Below are 19,511 nucleotides of genomic sequence, written 5' to 3'. Positions count from 1 at the left end.
GGCCAGCAGCCACCACGGCGGCTGTTTAGCTGTATTTGTCAACGGCCTCGGAATTAAATAGTCGTAAATAGTCGTCTTGTATCTGACACGTGCTATTTGCTCGATCACGGTTGCAAGTTGCCGACTGGCGTCGAGTAGCAACCTATACATCGCTCCCAAATCCTTCAATTCCCATATCAGTGTAACGAGATGTCGTTCTTTAACTCCATAGGGTGCGTAATGATTGTTCGCAGAACCGAACTACAAAATGCTGACGCTGAAATATTACCAGTCGGTCGATGGCCCGTGCTCCTCGCCCTCCAAAACGATCTACAACTCCTACTTCGTCATCCTTTCCCTCTACGGAGTCGCTGCCTAATACTCCAACTACACCCTCTGCTCCAAAGCCTCTATATCTTTGTAGCCCCTTCGTTGAGGCAGCTTTGGTGAAAGGGAACTTTAAACATATAGTAATGCTGCCAAAGTATGCGGACGTCATGGAATGGGTTGCAGTAAATAGTAAGTGTACGTTTAGTCTGCATCCATTGATATTACATTACAGTGTTGTAGTCTTCGACTTTTATCAGAACCTGAACCAGTTCTACGGTGTTCTGGCGGAATGCTGCACCCAGCAATCATGCCCGACTATGACGGCTGGTCCGGCGTGCGTACATTGGCATCATTCTTTTCCTCTCTTTGAGCTCCAGTGTTATTCTAGATTGAATTATACGTGGATTAACCAAGACCGAAAGAGCGTTCAGCTTCCTGCACCTACTTACATAGATTACGTGATGACGTGGGTGCAGAACTTGCTCGACGACGATAATGTCTTCCCGACCAAGTCAGGTATATATCACAATATCTAGTCTACCACGCGTCACTGACAGATATTTAAGGACGGGAATTCTCCCAGACATTCCCTTCTACCGTGAAGCACGTCTACCGTCAGCTACTTCGTGTGTTTGCACATCTGTACCACGCACACTACCCCCAGATCCTGCACTTGCGGAGTGAACCGCACTTTAATTCCCTTTTTGCTCACTTTCTTGCTTTCGGAAAAGAATACGAGCTGCTAGACATCAAAGATGTAAAGGGACAACCAGGTATTCCGGTCGGTATCGGGGCACTGTGGGAGCGGTGGAAGGAGATGGGTATCCTGGAGTCTTGAGTGAGGTGCACGGAGAACATTAGAGCTTTCGATATATACTGCAATCGCGCGACTCTCGGGATAGGCTTTGCACCCGAAAATGTCCCAGAGGAATAAGAGGAAGGCGACAGGTTCGTTATATACCACATTATATACCAATTCATTGGAGTCGTAATCAATTGTAACATAAGCAACATCAGTATACCATGGAGTATCTCAAACAGAGAACAACTATCTAAGTCAAATGCAAGACGAGACAAGGTGTTTTAGCTTTCACTGATCACTTGATGTCGAATCGGACTTGGGGAAGTGCCGTCTTGCGCCGGTTGAAACCCTGCTTGATCATATTCTTGGGTCGCACTGCATTGCGGAAGAATTTGTCTTTTATGTCCATCTGTTTACCGCACACATTCTATAAACAGTCTAGCACTATATAGTAGGGATTGAGTTGGGGTGTCTGTGGTGGGAGCTATACAAAGGAGTATATACGGTGATAATTAATAATTAAGTTAGCAGGATATGATCGCGGTGTACACGTTTACGGATTATCACTCTCAAGGACAAACAATTCCGTACGTTCTAGTGAATATTGCCACACCACCACCACCACTACCTCAAACCTGTCCCTGTTTAGTCTTTATGTTGCATTGTCACGTAGATCTTGTTGCGCGATTTAGTATGTGCAGGGTCGCGAAGGTGCCGCTCGGGTGGCGCAGACGCTATTGGACGACGTGCCACTTGAACAAAAAACATACAACTCCGGAACGATCCGGTGAGTCGAAAAGTGAATGACATTATCGACCCAAGAGATACACATACCTCGTCAAGGTTGGTAACCAGTTCAAAAAACAATTACACTGGTCTTAACCTACACTCTCACAAGGCAAAAGAAAAACAATTAGCCCACCGCGGGGGTCGAACCCGCAGCCTTCAGATCACGCGACTAGGCGTCATTACCCACCTAGACCGTAAAAGTCTGACGCTCTATCCGATTGAGCTAGGCGGGCTTGTGACGGTTCTTTTATGTGTACATATAATAAAACCAGATGTCAGATGACGCACGCGGTCTCCCCCGATGCTCAAATTCCTGCCGCCGAGCCTAGCTGGCAATCCGTTGACTGGCTTTCCCCAGTACACACCAGGTGCATACCCTCTCACTGTCTCTTCTCATGGCTTCTCGTCTTGGACGACGCGTAGCTTCGCAATTGGCGCGTCCAGCTGCGCGTCTTACCAGTCGCGGTGCCGGCGTAACGAAGCGGTGTATGAGCACCACTGAGCATGGAGCGCACTCAACAGGAAGTGATAGGCCGTGGATGGCAAGTTTACGTGTTTGCGCGACTACACAACTCTAACAAGTCTACTCACAGATTGGATCCGCGCTTGTATTTGTTCCTGCTGTATGTTCAAAAATACAGGTCTATTGACTTAGCGTGTAGTTAATTGTTACGTGCAGTTCTTCTACCTTATTTCTCCATCCGCCAAGAAGGAGGCCCATGGTGCGGCACATGGCCATGGTCACGAAAAGGAAGCGAGCTCTGCCCCCGTTAACGAGCCTGAAGTTCCCGTTGAAGTGCAAAGCTCTGAAGAGCAGACTTTGGTACGTCGCTCCACTCAACCCATTGGTCTATCGCTTTAACAGGATCCGTTAGGATCCTCCTCATGGCACAAATGAAGAGCAGGTGCGTGCAACACCTGGAATTTTAGACGTGCTAACAGATACGTTCTCCGGAAGAAATCGAAGCAGGAGTCTATGACTGACGCCGACGGGGTGACTGTATCGGGAGAAGAGCTCAGCAAGTCAGTGGAGCAAGCTTTTGTATGCCATACTTTTTTTCACCGTCTTTTTGTTGACCATTTGGACCAAACTCTCACAGAGTGAGGACTCCCCCATTGATGCTCAGGCTGCCGAAGAGACTGAACACGAACCGAACTCGCCCGCCACGAGTTCTGACGCCCAGGGTGACGACTCCGGTCCGACTAACAGCGATGCGGAAAAGACAGCGACGGTGAGTCTTGTGGACATTCCAATGCATCATGTGTTGATTCAGCGTGGTGCGAGGTGTAGGGGAAAGCGCCTCCTCAGGATGCGAAGGACGACTGATGTAGTAGTCATTATCTATATTATGTATGACAAATACACATTGAAGGGTCCCTTGTCTTCCATCTTCTGCACTTATTTTCGAACGGAAGAGGTATTCGAGGAAAGGCAATATGCCCAACTGAAAAGTAAGCCCGAGAGGGTCTCGAAGGTCGGCGTGCTGGATACTACAGTAAGGCGTGAGAACCCCGGAGCGATCCTCGACCCATGTTCGATGCTGCTCACTGCTGCGCATCCTATTTCGTCAACGCCTGAGCCAAGCTAAATAGCTTGGGCCTCTGTTCCGTTTTGGCAGACTGGCATCTGCTCGCCTCACGTTCATTTGCTTGTCTGTTCACTGTCCTCAAGCGGCAATGTCGAACAATCCGCGATTGTCTTCCAGCTCGGATGATTCGGTGTCGGGAAGGACATCCCCCATTCATGGCTTCGACTCTACCGCTGCCCTGATTGTTGTACCAGACACGGAGGAAACATCAAACAGCGCTCCGTTCGACTTGACTAGCGAAGATGATACTGACGACGAGTCAGAATTGCAGGCAGAGCGTGTCCAGTCGTCGGCAATTCCGCCCTTGTCATCTACTACTGTATTCCTCTATCTGTTATCGCCTTTTATCAAACTTGGTGCAATGCTGGTGACGGATTGTACCGCATCCTTACAGGTTACCTTACCAGCCCTCCTGTTCTTTGCGGGCCTATCAGCATTCGCGAGGCAAATTTGGTATATGCTGGCGCGGTACGTGCGGAGAGCGGATTTGGAGGAAATTGTGCTGGAAGCGTTTGCAAGGGAAAGGGGAAAGGAAGGTCGCAGGCTATTCCTAAGATTTCTCGTCCGTTTTGGCTCGGGGTTACTGAGAATCCTCTTGTCAGCAATCTATATCAGAGGTATGTTGCGCGAATACGCGAACTCTGTCTGGGTGGGTGCTGTTGACACACGGTCCGGATTTTAGCGTCGACAGACGTATTGGTTCCATTATTCCCTGACCGCCTGGTGCTGCCCACTTACATAGCAATAATTCTCCTACTGGCAGTCATCATTTCTCCTTTTTATTTCTCCCCGAATCTGGGCATCAGCAGAGTTGTATATACGACCTGGGCTTCACTGGCCGCCTTTGTGGCTTGGATAATCTGCATTGCATACACTCATGCGTCGAGCACTATCGCATCGAATGCATCTTCAAATTCGCTGGGGACCCTATGGAGAGGATTGTGTACGTCACGTAAATTCCGAATCTCAATTAATATTGACTTCATTACAGCCGTCATTCCCTTTGCATTTACTACATCCTCGACCATTCCTCTGTATGCTTCCCTTCGAGGGACAATGCAACCTCTGAGCACAAGGCCTCGGAGATCCCATTCGTTCAAGTTGCTGTCCGTGCTTTCTGTGGGAGTAGCTGTCTTGTGTATCATCCCCGTTGCGATCTCTCAATCAAACCAAAGGCCTGCGGTGAGTCTCGACATACGTGCTCTTCATCTTCCATAGTCTCAACTTAGATCATTGAAAGTCGCAGGACACGGCCCCAGAATTCCTAGCAACCATGACTTCCATATTCAGCGCCAGTACTCTGGTGCTATCTGTCCCGTCCATATTGATTCTGACCCCTGGGATACCTTTACCCTTCTCTCTCCGCCGCGCAATCCCTCTTCCTCTTTCAAAGTGTCTGGTTTATCTTTTCACCATCGGCTTCTCCCTCGTACCAAAGTCTGTAATGAGTATATTGAGTGACACTCTCTGGATTTCCACTTTCCTCGGGACATATTTCCTTCCCGGTAAATATATATCTTTCTAAATGACTTCAATCACTGACTTGAATCTGACCCTTCATTTGATTTCCATAGCGTTTATTCACATCATACTTCACAATTTCCGCCGGCCACTATCGATCGTCGTCCCTCCTCATACACCGGTTATGACAAGTCCAAGTAGCGCACAAAGTGACGAGCACAGCGACTCTCGGAATGACGAGCTCCTCCAGCGGAAAGAGCGCACATTGCAACGACGTCGCCTTGGTCGCAGAATTGTTTGGGACATTGGTATGTGGGTATTGTTAGTACCTATCGGAGGCGGAGGCCTCGTATGGGCTGGTGGAAGAATTGTGGACAGGTGGTAGTGCGTCCGTGGTTGAGCTGCTGCGCAGCGAGCGAAGACAAATTTTGCGCGTTTGCGTCTAGGTTCTATAATCCTGTTGCTTGGGATACACGGATCTATCGATGTTGTACGAGTAGTGGTGTACATGTATTATAGCTGCTAGCAAGGACATCTCCCTTGCTTACTCGTACTAAAGGTGCAGCCACCAGTTGAGTCGGAGAACGAAATAGGTCCAGCCATTTAAATTTCGCCCCATTCGAGGTCAATTGTGCTCTACTCAACGACGAAGCGACCCCGGTGATTGGTATTGCGTACTTCCAGCCTTTTTTTTGGCTGTCTTTCTTGCATACCTCAACATGAACCGGGGAGTCGACGTTGGTCAGTCCCACTTACAGCTTACTCGGAGGGCTCCTGCAACCGTAGTTCCCCGTGGGCGAGTCATTGCCGACCAGTGGCAAGTCGCTGTGCTCAACAGGCTGTACCGACATGCTGGTGCGAACGTTACGAATGAAGAAGTTGCACGGGCGGCTGAAGAAACTGGTTTGTGCGTTGGGTGCCAGGACATGGTGTTGTTATGCAAACTGACCGTCGCGATGGGCTGTATTGATTCATGGCAGAACTTACAAATGGATCAGGAACTGGCTCCAGAGGCAACGTAGATCAAAGGGGCGGAAATCCAACTCGTCTGTCGCGTCTTCTATGGGTGGCCCTTTCCACAGTGGACCTTCAGCTTCGCCTGACCCGACTACTCTCGTCGCTAGTCCTGTTGTAGGTGGCATAGAACGGGCTTCGACAAGTGGGGCAGAACTACAAGGCCAGGATCAAGACACACGTTCTTGTCGTTCGTGCCAATCATCTAAGTCTGACTACTCAGTGCAAGTAGGCAAACCGGGTACTTCTTTTACTGTGCCACTGCGTTATGGTATTTCTTCCTCGAGCTGTTCTGGCGACACTACTCCGAGCACAAGCTCTTTGACTCGTTCTCCATCTCTTGGCTCCATGCCTGCTGCGTTTCCACTCGCGATGCCTCCTCAGACACTTTATCACTACTGGTCATCTGGCACCGCATATAATTGCTTCCCCGACTGCGAAGCAAGGGGCCACCAGTTGGATAGCTCTGCGCATTTAAGTCGGGGTACCCTCCCCGTTCCCTCTACTCCCGAGTTACAAGCGGGTCATTCTTGGGACCGTCGTAGCCGTCCCTACTCGTCATACTTGTCTCAGCTTCTTCTGGAAGCCACCAACGCTCAGCCTCCCGTATGCCCGCCTTCTTCTGAACAGTCTGATTACTTATCTGCGCTGTCTCGGCCACCTATGTACACTTTGTCTTTCACTCCCTCGATGCACTCATACTCGGCTTTTGCGTCAAGCGCTGTTAATACGAATCAGGGAGCGCACCTCGGTTACTCTCCCCTGCCAGTTGCCTTCAAGGCGCGTGTATCTGACATTGCTCTTCTGACAAAGAAGATTTGCGTAAGGTCCGCAGAAAATGCCCTGGTTAATGATGCAACGGATACGCAACGTGGCAGCAATGTAGACCACGAGTCCTCCTCAAGGGGTGTTGGTATGTTTTTCGGAAATGATTGTGCGGAATTCTCCATTTTCAGAATTATAATCAGCAGCATACTTACCTCCGCCCCCACTTTCTCCGCACGGCGAGATGACTGGTCCTTCTCCTCTTGCAACACAGGACGACGATGATCAAGACGACGAGACAAGTGACGAGGGTGAAGAGCTCCTTTACCACACCAGCGAACTGCCGGCTTCTATTGGTTACTCCGTTAAGGCAGGCGGCACAGACATGCTAAACACGACGGAACTTGATGTAAAACACCTTGTGGATGTCGAAATCGCACCCTCCGCTGAAGTATTGGATGTTGTGTGATGCGTAGCTTGGTTGCGCGATGCCAAATCGTCGCATGCTCTCAATGTGGGCCAGGAGTTTGCTATGATTGTCTGTACCTTGTATCTTTACATTTGTCGGTATCAGTTTCGTTGCAGATACGTCGTGGATGACGAGAGATGTCAGCAAGCAGTAATTGGAGAGCTACTAGTCCTAAGTCTGAACTCACCGATCGGCGACTGTGTGATGTCACATCTATGTAGAAACGCGGGTGAGGCAAGCGCCGTATCATGATTTGCCTTACTAAGACTCTTGTCTGATACACTGCACCGCTACTATGTCCAAGCGTACTTTCATTGCCGAACAGGAACGTATACAAGGATACACTCACGTTCTCCTGCTTACAACGGGAAGTGTGGCTTCAATCAAAGCCTCGTTAATTGTCTCCGAGCTTTTGTCCGTTAGTTGGTGTTGCGTTTTATTGTTCACACCATATACGTCTAATTTCACATTCCTCATTGTGATCTAAGTATGCGAACGTAAAAGTTGAAGTCGTCTCAACAAAGTCATCGTTGGCGTTTTTCGACGTCAGTGCCGTGGAGAAGGCCGGAGCCAGAGTCTGGCGAGACGAAGACGAATGGGCTGGAGACGTGAGTGCAGCAAACACAATGAATGTATAAACACATGTTTTATCTGATGTTAGGGTGGATTTAGAATTGGTGATCCTATCTTACACATTGAGCTACGTCGATGGGCCAATATCGTTCTCATCGCACCTTGCTCTGCAAATACTCTCGCTAAGATCGCGCATGGTATTTGTGATAATCTTGCGGTGCGCGGACTTTACGTGTGCGCACGTTTTGTCTCTATAATCTTGTCCCCATGTTATAGACTTCCCTGCTTCGTGCCCTCGCACCGACTACCCCAACCTATGTCTTTCCAGCGATGAACACGCTGATGTATGAGCACCCGTTGACCAATGAGCATCTCCGTGTGGTGCGCGAGGTGGTCGGCTACAATATCATAGGACCCATCGGTAAAACGCTCGCTTGTGGTGATGTCGGTGCGTGCTATTCATCATCGGTTGCTCTACTGCAGGTTCGCGACGTTTGCATCATGAGCGTGCTCGCTAAGATGTACTCTACAGGACTTGGTGCGATGACCGAATGGCGCGACATTGTCCAAATTGTCGTCAACACATTTCATCTCGTCAAGTGAACAACTGTGCTGATGGGTGCCATGAGGCCAGTTTCCTGACCATTTTTCCCTAGTTATAATAACTGTCAAGGTTATCTCGGCGTAGTAATTGACCCAGTATCCTATTAGTAGCATAAGCCTCATATAAAACAGCGGTCTGATTCCTTACTTATGTGTCATGCACTAGGTGTATTTCAACTACGTAAGTCACACGTTCTACGAACCTCCCTTCGCTGGAGCCTTACATATGATCCATTTATCTTCCATTCCATGACCCTCTTTCCGCCTCACTTCTCCTTGTGTACATCTGCGTACTAGCCATTCTTCTATTAGTGCATAGCTATCAACGTCATCCATACTGCTAGTGATCGGGCGCAGTGCCAATGATCGCAGGAGCCAATTGCTCGTTAACGAATCTATATCCTTGTCATGCCGCGCTTCGGTGTTAGGAAGACATTGGAGTTCTCGATAAGCACTACGCAAGATGGTCCATGTTGTCTCCCGCGCCTTGTTACGGATTTCATCAACCAGTGTACAAGCAGCTTCAAGGGATAGATTGGTGGGTGCACCTGGTAGGGTTGTCACTGGCTGTGCACCATCCACTGTATCCGGGAAAATTCCTTTAAATGCCTCGCAGGACGTTAAGTCTTGTAATACTGCATAATCTCTTGTTCGAAGGCTCCGCGTCAGCTTGTGCAACCACTGAGATGCGCAAGAATCGCGAGGCAAGATATGGCGTGGAAGCGAGTACAGCTGTTCGTAATAGCGAGATTGAGAAGGATAGCCAACCAATATGTTGTGTAGCAGTGAAAGAACGGTGATCCGTTGTGCTCGCAGCGTCGATGACTGTGATGAGAGAGCGAAGGACCGTTGTAGGAGATGTGAGAGAATGGATGTGGCTTGATTGGTGGAATGGAAGAGAATCGATAAATGAAGCGAATTTTCGTACACTATGTAGCAATCATCAATACGAGGCGCCAAGGGGTGCGTGTGCACGCATCTCGCTTACCATCGAGAGCAAACGCATCCGTGCGATTAGTCGATTGCAGTCCTTCCCTGAGTTTTCCTTTAATGGAGGTAAGTTTGGCATGAAACGTATCATACTCAGACTTACGGAACAGGATTAGAATGTTTGCTTGACTCTCCTGTTTCCGTTTCACATCGCCATCGGCGGATGGACACGGATATTCCTTCCAGTAAAATGCTACCTACCCCACAATCGTATCGCTTGTATGATATGCGACGGAGAACATGCGCAACGCTCACCTTTGTACAGATGAACCGATAATATTCCTCTTGCACTTTAAAGTCTTTGAGCCTGGACGACTGCACTATGTTACCGCGTCTCTCACATATGGAGTGATGGGTTTGACTCACGTATCTCCTTCCTTGTCAAGACCACCGCTCCGGCTGACAGCTGGTATCAATTCCCAGTGTCTCTTTCCCTGCTGGAAAACCTTGTGCGTGCGTTTCGTCGCCATTGCTAGAGAACAAGAATGATTTCCCAGCTCGAGATAGCTTGGAAATGGCTGTGGATGAGTTCCACCTTGGTTCTGCCCCCGAGCAGCAGGCTACTAGAGTTGATATGCTCACAACGCATTGAATGAGACCTTATACTAGAACTGTACTAAGTAAGGGTATAATAAAAGTATCTGGCGATAATATGTTGAATCGCGGCAAACACACAAGCATTAATGGGGTAGTGGTAACCTGGGTCGTTGCCATCGACCCGCCGGGGGTTCGATTCCCCCTTAATGCATTAGGTCTGATTTTTATTTCTTTGTCGTAAATAGTTCATCGATGATGGATCTATCCCTTCGTGATTCCTCGACAACTGACGTCTCGTGATAAATGCTGAATACATATTTTGAAAATACAATATTGTACTCGCAGCTCAAACGCATTCTATTTATTTGCGCACAATGATTGTTGGGTTTGTCTCTCTAGTACGCATTAATGGATCATCATGCCCTCTATCTTCCTTTCCCTTCCCCTTTCCTTCCACCGCCTGTACGAGACGCTGCAGCATTGACCCCTGTATCTCGATCGCCGCCTTCAACTCAGCAATTTGCGCTTGAAGATCCAAGCTCTCGTGTGTATCTTGTCTGTAGGGGATGCTCACGTCTTCACTATTTCTTCTGCGTCGCCACACTCCTGCGCCTATAATGGTCGGGTCACCACGTAGATCCGACATAGACATGTTGAACTGTCTTCGCAGGGTTGGAGACGTTAGAGGGTCGACCGCAGGAGTGTTGAGTACTTCTTCTCGCGTGACCTGCCAACGCCAGAAAAACAGCGAGTCAATACTCAACAGACAAGGAAGGCAGCACCAATAGAGCGGACTTGATCTTTCATAAGCTCCCATATCATGCTGAATTCGCGTCCCAGAACGAAGGTGGGAAGAGCGATAAGCAACAAGCCGAAGACCAAGAGTGGGAGTGTGATAAGACGGCCAAGAAAAGACCGTGGCGTGATTTCCCCATACCCCACGGTAGTTATTGCTGTGTATCAATGGGAATAAACTCAAATCGTAGGTACAGCTGACTCACTGACTATCACAAACCTAAAAGTGTTTAAATGTTTAAGTGGAAGTAATGCATTATTTTCTACCACATACCATGCTGCAGCAGGGATGGACTGCGCAACAGATAAGCGTGAAAAAATAGGCGAACAGTTATAACACATACCGCAAACTGACTGGGATCGCCATCAGAGTTGATGAATGTGCCCAGGACCTCATCCCAAGTTCCACGTTCAGCGAAATACCTAGGAGCGTTGTGTCAACGAATACATCGACTTATAAAACACAATAGCCTAATTGGAGATGCACATGAATATAAGGACATACAATAGAGTGCTGAATACGATTAACACCATTATAACGAAGAAAGAAAGGGCCAACAGTGCATGTTGAGACCGACGAAATGATAAATACATGACTTCTATAGTCCTGAAAATGAAACAGGAACATCATGAGTGCCTACAACAAGGAGAAACACGAGTGCAATGGTACATGCAGGAGAATAGTGTTATTATAGCGGAATGGTCGGAAGACGCGGAGAAGTCGGAACGTCCGCAGGATTGTAAACCTAAAAAAGGTGAACTAGAAGAGCACAAAAACTCAGCAAGAGGAAAGCTTAGAAAAATTAGCACTAACAGTATCCTGCCGCAGCGCTATCTCAATGTAATACGGGAAAATTCCCAATAGGTCAATGATGCCGAAGAATGCTGGAAAGACATCAGTGGCTGTGTACAGAGAAGAGAATTCCAAGTCACGCACATCCAAACCACTTCAGAAACGTCCACAAGTCCGAGGAATGCGCGACACATCTTGCGGTGTATTCGACTGTGAAGAGGACTACAAGGGAAGTCTCTAGACCGAACCAGATCCTAGGTGAAATAGAGTGAAACGAAGGAATAGTCTCCAAAATAGTCACGACCGCAGACAGAATGATGAGGAAAGTCGTCACGACATGCAAGACGAAAGCAGAGAAGGACGAAGTCGGGCGTTCCAGAAGCATATACAGACGACGCTTCCATGGGGGATGAATGGCAGCGACATGAGCATCGTCTGTGTTCTCGAGGGAGGTGACATTGTGTAATTCCGGATCATGGTCAGGATCGTGGTCCGGAGGTCGTATTCGAGACATGGAGAACGTGTCTGACATTGCCAAGTTGTACGGTACAACGTTGACCGTGACCTGAATCCAGCAATGTAACCAATGTTGAATATAGACGATGTAGGCAATCTTAAGAGTAACGATAGAAAGTTGCGAGACTAAGTCAAAGAGAATATGACGAGGACTGCCATCAGAAGCAAAAGAATATGCAAAAAGCCTACAGTGCATTAAGGGGGAATCGAACCCCCGGCGGGTCGATGGCAACGACCCAGGTTACCACTACCCCATTAATGCTTACAACACAATGACCACTGTCGGGTTCTATCAGGATGCAGTTCCACCATAGATTCGAAGCTGATCCCTAAGTAGTAACTGCGATCATAATCGCACAATTGTAAGCTGAACTGCACATTCGCTATGTAATGGTTTTGTTCTTTCTTGTGGCGTCTATCCGACATGCTATGCATGGCCCGTGAGAGGCCCAGGGCCTTGGGTCACTACGGTCAAACCTTGGTTATGCTTCCGAGTCCTTTGTTTCCTTTATAAAGCTGGTAAGTAGAGGTGACTGCGAGCTGCGGGTCCCTTCTTGGCTCTCAACTGATCTTCCTGTTCCTCTTCACACTGCAGTGGTGGTTTCCGGCAACGTTCTCATTTCTGAGCTTTGAACGGTCATTATTGGTGAGTTTTCCGTGGCCTCGTGCTTTTGTGGCGTTGGTGCCGCATATCGGTTGGGGAAACTGCGTCTTCTCGAGAATACGGTGAAGATCGAGATCATCAGACCAGCTTGTACGTTGCTGCACTCGGCCCTGATGGTCTCCAGCCTCGTCTTTTTCTCGTCGCTGTTTCTTCCCCATCCATAACTTACAATGGGCATCTCCCGTTCCCGTAATCAGTGAAAGCCACGCCATGAGATCTCCAGAGGTTTCCAATGGTGCACCGGCGACCACTGTCCGCACGCGCGGATATCAACAAGAGATGTTGGATGAAAGTCTTCGCATGAATCTTGTCATTGCGTTGGACACCGGCTCTGGGAAGACTCATATCGCTGTGCTCAGAATGAAGTTGGAATCTGAGCGTGAACTCTCGAAGGTATATTCTTTCCATATGTACCTTTCGCTTAACGGAATTGTGATTCCTCCAGGTGTCGTGGTTTCTGGCGCCCACCGTTGCCCTTGTCGAGCAGCAAAGCGAAGTCATCAAAAGCGCTATCCCAGTTTCTGTGACAGCGATATCTGGTGCTTCCGAACCCAAACAATGGATCGATCCCAAGTTGTGGCGGAGCGTTCTAGACACTCATCGCGTAATTGTATCGACGCCGCAGATATTACTTGACGCACTACACCATGTACGTCTCCCTCCCAATTTTCTAGTCGATTTTGAAATACTTGATACATTTGTGCAGGGATACATAGACCTCGGTAGAGACATAGGCCTCCTGATCTTCGATGAAGCTCACCACGCAATGTCCAAACATCCTTACAACATGATCATGCAGAATTTTTACTTTTCTCTTCCTCCACGTTCGGAGTGCGTGAACACGAATGGTAGAATGAGGCCAATGGTGCTCGGCCTAACCGCCAGCCCTATTTACGGAGGGAATGTGGACGCCTCTTTCCAGTAGGTCCTTCGTTGCATATATGGCGGAAGTGTCTTCAATGCCATTTTTAGTGCATTGGAGCGGAACCTTGACAGCACAATCCGGTCATCCAGAATGCACCGCGAAGAGCTTGCTCAATACGTACACAGGCCGGTCTTCAAACACATCTTCTATGACTGTCCGCCTTATCTCGAAGACGAAATCCCCTCAGCCAATTATCAAGCTTTGCAGTCGGTAGTTGATTTAATGAAGATAGAGGACGATCCATATGTCAAGTCACTGCGAAATCAGCTAAAGCGAGCCAATCCCGGGGACGAGTGGAGGCGCATCGATCAGCAACTGTCGAAGACCATCCGCAAAGAGGACACATTTTGTCATAAAGGCTTGAGAGATTTCGCTCGAGCGGCCCAAGACATAGGACTAGAACTCGGACCGTGGGCGGCGGATTGGTATGTCCTTGAAGTCATTGAACAGGCACAGCGTGCCGCGGATCCTTACAATAACATCATGGCAAGCTGGGGGAATACCGAGAAGCGATATCTCCTAGATACTTTGGCTAAGGTAAAACCTATCAAGGTGCCCTTCGACGAAAATGCCCTTTTTTCTGGCCTCTCTAGCAAGGTCTGGACCTTGGCCAATTGTCTTGTCGCGGAGGAGAAGGAATTCAGATCGCAGAACGAAAGTTACAGCGGTCTTGTCTTCGTCACCCGTCGGGATACGGTACTTGCCTTAGCAGAGGTACTTAGGCGATTGCCCCAGACTGGACAGCTTTTCCGTATAGGCTGTCTTGTTGGTAGTTCCTCGAGTTTTAGTCGACATGCTTTCCTTGATATCACCCGGCAGCTGGTCATAGATTCTCATTTAGATACCCTCGCTGAATTTAGGAGCGGAGAAAAGAACCTGATCATCTCCACCTCAGTGGCTGAGGAAGGGATCGACATTCAGGCGTGCGGGAGTGTCATCCGATTTGACCTACCTCCGAATACCGTATCATGGGCGCAAAGCAGGGGCAGAGCGCGAAAGAGTAGGAGCAGTTTCGTTCTGATGTTTGAGAATGGAGCAGAACAACGACAGAAAGTTGAAGAGTGGGAGCAGACGGAATATAAGATGATGACCCTATACAATGATCCTAACAGGATTTCCGGTGCAGTTTTCGAGGAAGACGATGACGAGGAGGTCGATCTGCAATATGTCGTGCCATCTACAGGGTAAGTTCGTCTACGGTCGGCGCTCGCGTTTCTTACTCACCATACCAAATAGTGCCATTCTTACCCTGCATTCTGCTACCAGTCATTTGAATCACTTTTGTGCGGTCCTCCCTAACTCTGCTTATCAGTATGCAGCATATGATCTCGATCCTCCCGACTTCCCCGAAGACTGGCATTCCAAACAAGATGAAGAGAAAGGTATTCCTGTCTATCAGGGACCGTGGGGTGCTACCATAACGTTACCCAGAGCGCTTCCGAAGCAGTGAGCATATTTCGCTCCATTCAAGTCTTTAAGCCTCCAGTAACGACATTTTTGTAGCTTACGTACCTTTACTACACCCCGAGAACACAGAACAAAGCGGTCAGCTCAACGACACGTAGCCTTCCAAGCCTATGTCGAACTCCACAAGGCGGGATTGTTAAACGACCATCTCTTGCCTCTGACGAGTGCCATGGAGCCCGATCAGGGTGAAGAAGTGAAACAGCTCTTGGCAGAGATCGAGAAGCGTGCCGGGATGGAACAGGTGTCCATCCAGATGGATCCCTGGGCTCCAGAGACAAACAGTCACGGATGGTGGCGAGCAGAGCTCGTCATAGCTAGCCTGCCAAAGTTATACATATTAACCAGAGACACTCTGCCGCCGCTTTCCGATGAAGAGTCGCCGACGCTGCACTTGCCCGGGCGAGGTAGCGTGAAAGTGCGGATTCAACCCCTAGGTCGATTTGACGGAGGGAGCGATTACATCGAGCGCGCGCGAGAATACACTCGTCGCTTATTCTTCACGCTATACGGCTCTCACACGGATCCGGACAAAACCGACTTCTCTTATCTTTTCTTGCCGGCACAGGAAAATAAAGACGAACCTGGGTGGGAGAAACGTCGCAAATGGATGAAGCGTCGTCTCGAGCGCGCTGTGGCGACGCGCCTGGAAACCGCCGAACGAGCTAATGTCGAGGCGTTCAACAAGCAGTTCGGGTTTCCAACGGATCTTTCCCTCATTCGGTCGAATGAGAGGTTTGGCAAATTTAGGCGGTTCGTCCGATGGCGCTACGAGCTTCTTACGGAGGAAGAGGAGGAAGAACTTCGTGAGAGATACGAATCCCATCCGGATATTCGCATCACATACCCACTGCTGGAGGTGCAAGCCTTCCCGCAGCGTGCAAACTTCCTCATTCCTCTTGCGGCCCCCAGCGAAGGTCTTCCCAACGAGGAATCGATTTTTTTGCTGCCTAGTCTCGCGACCGTAGAGCTAGTATCTAACCAAGACGTCTACTTCGCCATGTACCTACCATCTGTCCTCAGGGCCCTGGCGAACGTTTTGACGGTCGTTTCCCTGCGTGAGACACTGTTGGCTGGATCACCAGTATCTCAGGCACCATTTTCTCTCCTCACCACTGCCGTGACGGCACCTGTCTCTCAAGAACTGTCCAACTACCAGCGGCTGGAGACATTGGGTGATACCGTGCTGAAATATGTCACCACCATCCAGCTTTTCGCCGATCACCCTCTCTGGCACGAGGGATATCTTGCCCGACGCAAAGATCACGCTGTGTCCAACATTCAGCTCGCAAAGCAAGCGATTTCGAAGCGCCTGTATCAGTGGATCATTCGCGACCGCTTTGTGCCCAGAAAGTGGAGACCTCATTATATCACGGATGTAGACGTACAGAACGTGAGTACAGAGGAAACAATACCACTCGACGATAAGAAGAAGAAGACGCAGGCATTGTCTACGAAAGTCTTGGCAGACGTTGTCGAATCGCTCATCGGGGCTGCATATGAGCATGGAGGGTTCGATCTCGCGGTCGACTGCACCTCGATATTCGGCATGGGCCTCACCTGGAAGAAGATCCCCGTGCACATAGAGAACATCCTTGCCATCACCGAGGAGCTTGAGAATCCTCCGCCACAGCTTGCTCTTGTGGAGCGCATGATCGGCTACCAGTTCTCTCGCAAGGCTCTGCTCGTCCAGGCGCTCACGCACGCCAGCTACCACGGCGACACGGCGTCCATGTCCTACGAACGTCTCGAGTTCCTCGGCGACAGCGCTCTGGACATGATCGTCACAGACTTCCTCTACCACGCGCCGGGCAAGAACTACAAGCCGGGCCACATGCACATCCGCAAGGAGGCGCTCGTGAACTCCCACTTCCTGGCCTTCATCTGCCTCCGGACCCACACCGACGTCGACGGGATCTCGCACCGGTGGACCCCCGCGGAGGGCGTGACGACCACGCCCGACCGGCAGACGATCCACCTCTACCAGTGCCTGCTGCACTCGAGCCACCGCGTGCTGGACGACCAGAACGTCGCGTTCGGCCGGTACAAGCGGGGCGGCCAGGACATCCAGGACGCGCTGGACCGCGACGCGATATACCCCTGGGCCGCGCTGACGAGCCTGCAGTCGCCAAAGTTCGTCAGCGACATGGTGGAGAGCCTGCTCGGCGCGGTCTTTGTCGACGCCGCGGGAGACCTCGGCGCGGTCCGCGGGGTGCTGCGCACGCTGGGCGTCGTCGGGATCATGGAGCGCATCGTCGCGGACGACGTCGACGTGCAGCACCCCATCTCGCGCCTGACGATCTGGGCGGACAAGCAGGAGCCGAAGCGGAAGGCGAAGCTCGAGGTCACCAGAGCGGACGGGAACGTCTCCTGCGCTGTGCTCGTAGACGGCTCCGAGGTCGTCGAAGTGACGGAGGTCTATCGGAGCAGGGCGAGCCAGGAAGAGGTGCGGTTTGCGGCTGCGGAGAAGGCCATCAAGATACTCAACGTCATCGAGGACGACGACGATTGGGGCGACCCGTTAGAGTACGATTGGTAGAGCATACCCTTGAGTTTCACATGTACTGACTGCTGCTACGAGACGCGATTGGAACACCAAAGAACTGGGTCAGCGCGCGTTTGGGACTCTTAGTATGTTATGCTTCAACGCAGGCTGTATTCTATATGTCACACAAGTCCTCTACTGTACATCTTACAACAGCTTGAATTCGACACGACTGGGTCACACGGCAACGGCCCCGCCCGCTCGCCACGGCACTTGCACGACAGGGGCAGTCGCCGGTCTAGTGCTCTGTCTCTTCCCAGGTTCTCCCCACGGTCTTGACGAGATCGTCCTCCGTGACCGCCTTGCCGCTGGTGAAGTATCCCGCCGCGATCTTCGCGTCGATCTCGACGCGGGAGTCGGGCGGCACGAGGTGCTCTGCGCAGCGAGATCAGCGAGCGCGCCAGACGAGAGCGGCCGCGACGCACCGGGGATGTCGTACCGCTTGAGGATGGGGATGCCCGATTGCACGATGGCGTTGTATTTCCTGGCGAAGAGCCTTGAGCGGGGGAGCCACCGGGAGGGGGAGAGGGAGGGAGAGAGAGCACGCCAGACTCACATGTCGCTCATGGAGACCATGTTGTCGATCTTCTTGATGCCGAGCCAGTGCAGGACGTCGGGCATGAGCGCCTGGAAGCGCATGTCCTTCACGCCCGCGATGAGCTCCGTCGCCTTGAAGTACTTGTCGGCCGAGTCGCCGCCGCGCTTGCGCAGGTTGTACACGAGATACCTGGCCGGGCGCGGTCAGGGAGGGGGGGCACGGAGCCGGAGCGGACACGCACTTGGTCACTTCTCCGAGGGCGCGGCCTTCCTTGCGGAAGTAGACGACGAGGCCGACGCCCCCGCGCTGGGCGGTGCGGACGCACTCTTCGATGGCATAGATCAGGTACGGCTTGCAGGTGCAGATGTCCGACCCGAACACATCAGAGCCGTTGCCTGTGCAGAAGAGGTGTGGGCCAAGGGAGGAAGGAAGAGGACGAACGCGCGGCACACGTACACTCGTCGTGGACACGAAGCGTCAGCTCCTTCGACTCGTCGGATAGATACGCAGGGTTGCCGACTGCCCCGGCAAAGCGGTCAAGCGACAGTCGCGGCAACAAGGGGGGGGCAGACTTACAGATATACGCGGTCAGGTTTCCGATGGGGGGGAGGAACACGTTGATGTCCGGGCGGGTGATGAGCTCGGGGTACATCCCCCCCGTGTCCTCGAACAAGGCACGGCGGAGCAGGTGTTCAGAGCTGCAGAAACACAACACAGTCAGGCGCCATTTTCCGCGCACCGAGCCGCGTGCCCAAAACGACAACGCACATCCCAAAGCGCTCGGCGACGCCGGGCAAAAACCACACGGGCTCGACGGCGGCCTTGTTGATCGCGATCTCCACCCCAGGGTCCGCCGCGCTCTCGGACCCGTCCGCGTTCCGCAGGGGCAGGCTCTTGAGCAGGATCTTGCCGTCCAGCACGAGGTCGCCCCTGCGCGCCGTCTCGTCGATCTCGCTCAGCTTCAGGTGGCCCTTGGTCACCGCGATGCTCGGGCGCACGTCCAGCGCGAGCTCCTCCAGCTCGCGCCGGAAGACGTGCGGGACGAGGTGGCCCCACGGGTCGAACGAGACGATCTTGGACGGGTCCGACCACGCCGGCTGCGGCGGGATGGGCACGGACGGCTCCGTCTTGGAGTAGTCGGGCTTGTGCGAGGGGAGGAGCGTGCCCATGGCGATCGCGAGCGCGCGGTAGATCGAGTACGAGCCCGAGTGCGCGCCGAGCGCGTTGCGCTGCTTGATGGACGACGGCAGGCGGGAGCAGATCACGGGCCCGCGGACGGCCGGGTCGGCGGCGCCCCAGCTCAGCGTGTACGGCTTGATGCCGTACTGGTCGGGGTACGCTGCAGGACGGCGGGGGGGGAGGGGGGGGGG

At 51.4% G+C, this 19,511-nt stretch overlaps 9 protein-coding genes across 9 annotated transcripts; 6 read left to right on the top strand and 3 right to left on the bottom strand.

The window, feature by feature from the left end:
• Positions 1–189: 189 nt before the first annotated feature.
• On the top strand, positions 190–1,147 carry FIBRA_08542 (uncharacterized protein; the record flags this gene model as incomplete). The annotated part of the gene is made up of 5 exons (XM_012330184.1): positions 190–212; positions 272–498; positions 550–643; positions 698–825; positions 876–1,147. The coding sequence occupies 5 exons, from the start codon at positions 190–192 to the stop codon at positions 1,145–1,147; spliced, it is 744 nt and encodes a 247-aa protein (XP_012185574.1).
• A 1,148-nt stretch (positions 1,148–2,295) lies between these two features.
• On the top strand, positions 2,296–3,227 carry FIBRA_08541 (uncharacterized protein; the record flags this gene model as incomplete). Its single annotated transcript, XM_012330183.1, has 7 exons — positions 2,296–2,454; positions 2,494–2,523; positions 2,580–2,723; positions 2,776–2,805; positions 2,859–2,942; positions 3,001–3,132; positions 3,192–3,227. The coding sequence occupies 7 exons, from the start codon at positions 2,296–2,298 to the stop codon at positions 3,225–3,227; spliced, it is 615 nt and encodes a 204-aa protein (XP_012185573.1).
• A 350-nt stretch (positions 3,228–3,577) lies between these two features.
• FIBRA_08540 (uncharacterized protein) lies at positions 3,578–5,396 on the top strand (the record flags this gene model as incomplete). The annotated part of the gene is made up of 6 exons (XM_012330182.1): positions 3,578–4,106; positions 4,172–4,432; positions 4,481–4,671; positions 4,730–4,994; positions 5,064–5,258; positions 5,329–5,396. The coding sequence occupies 6 exons, from the start codon at positions 3,578–3,580 to the stop codon at positions 5,394–5,396; spliced, it is 1,509 nt and encodes a 502-aa protein (XP_012185572.1).
• A 273-nt stretch (positions 5,397–5,669) lies between these two features.
• Positions 5,670–7,198, top strand: FIBRA_08539 (uncharacterized protein; the record flags this gene model as incomplete). Its single annotated transcript, XM_012330181.1, has 3 exons — positions 5,670–5,857; positions 5,931–6,877; positions 6,936–7,198. 3 exons carry the CDS (start codon positions 5,670–5,672, stop codon positions 7,196–7,198), a joined length of 1,398 nt encoding a protein of 465 aa, XP_012185571.1.
• A 295-nt stretch (positions 7,199–7,493) lies between these two features.
• Positions 7,494–8,374, top strand: FIBRA_08538 (uncharacterized protein; the record flags this gene model as incomplete). The annotated part of the gene is made up of 4 exons (XM_012330180.1): positions 7,494–7,616; positions 7,687–7,806; positions 7,860–7,988; positions 8,048–8,374. 4 exons carry the CDS (start codon positions 7,494–7,496, stop codon positions 8,372–8,374), a joined length of 699 nt encoding a protein of 232 aa, XP_012185570.1.
• A 195-nt stretch (positions 8,375–8,569) lies between these two features.
• FIBRA_08537 (uncharacterized protein) lies at positions 8,570–9,834 on the bottom strand (the record flags this gene model as incomplete). The annotated part of the gene is made up of 5 exons (XM_012330179.1): positions 8,570–9,303; positions 9,363–9,419; positions 9,468–9,561; positions 9,620–9,671; positions 9,731–9,834. The coding sequence occupies 5 exons, from the start codon at positions 9,832–9,834 to the stop codon at positions 8,570–8,572; spliced, it is 1,041 nt and encodes a 346-aa protein (XP_012185569.1).
• Positions 9,835–10,262: 428 nt separating this feature from the next.
• On the bottom strand, positions 10,263–12,003 carry FIBRA_08536 (uncharacterized protein; the record flags this gene model as incomplete). Its single annotated transcript, XM_012330178.1, has 8 exons — positions 10,263–10,628; positions 10,697–10,854; positions 10,903–10,916; positions 10,971–10,990; positions 11,041–11,119; positions 11,338–11,456; positions 11,511–11,581; positions 11,634–12,003. 8 exons carry the CDS (start codon positions 12,001–12,003, stop codon positions 10,263–10,265), a joined length of 1,197 nt encoding a protein of 398 aa, XP_012185568.1.
• Positions 12,004–12,879: 876 nt separating this feature from the next.
• On the top strand, positions 12,880–17,597 carry FIBRA_08535 (uncharacterized protein; the record flags this gene model as incomplete). Its single annotated transcript, XM_012330177.1, has 6 exons — positions 12,880–13,062; positions 13,115–13,318; positions 13,376–13,590; positions 13,642–14,778; positions 14,831–15,040; positions 15,098–17,597. 6 exons carry the CDS (start codon positions 12,880–12,882, stop codon positions 17,595–17,597), a joined length of 4,449 nt encoding a protein of 1,482 aa, XP_012185567.1.
• Positions 17,598–17,841: 244 nt separating this feature from the next.
• On the bottom strand, positions 17,842–19,310 carry FIBRA_08534 (uncharacterized protein; the record flags this gene model as incomplete). The annotated part of the gene is made up of 7 exons (XM_012330176.1): positions 17,842–17,978; positions 18,029–18,087; positions 18,160–18,330; positions 18,383–18,536; positions 18,598–18,660; positions 18,718–18,839; positions 18,910–19,310. The coding sequence occupies 7 exons, from the start codon at positions 19,308–19,310 to the stop codon at positions 17,842–17,844; spliced, it is 1,107 nt and encodes a 368-aa protein (XP_012185566.1).
• Positions 19,311–19,511: the final 201 nt, after the last annotated feature.

The sequence above is a fragment of the Fibroporia radiculosa genome (genome assembly GCF_000313525.1).
Source record: "Fibroporia radiculosa TFFH 294 genomic supercontigs, scaffold885, whole genome shotgun sequence".
Lineage (NCBI taxonomy): Eukaryota > Fungi > Basidiomycota > Agaricomycetes > Polyporales > Fibroporiaceae > Fibroporia > Fibroporia radiculosa.
This window is presented reverse-complemented; position numbering and strand designations above follow the sequence as displayed.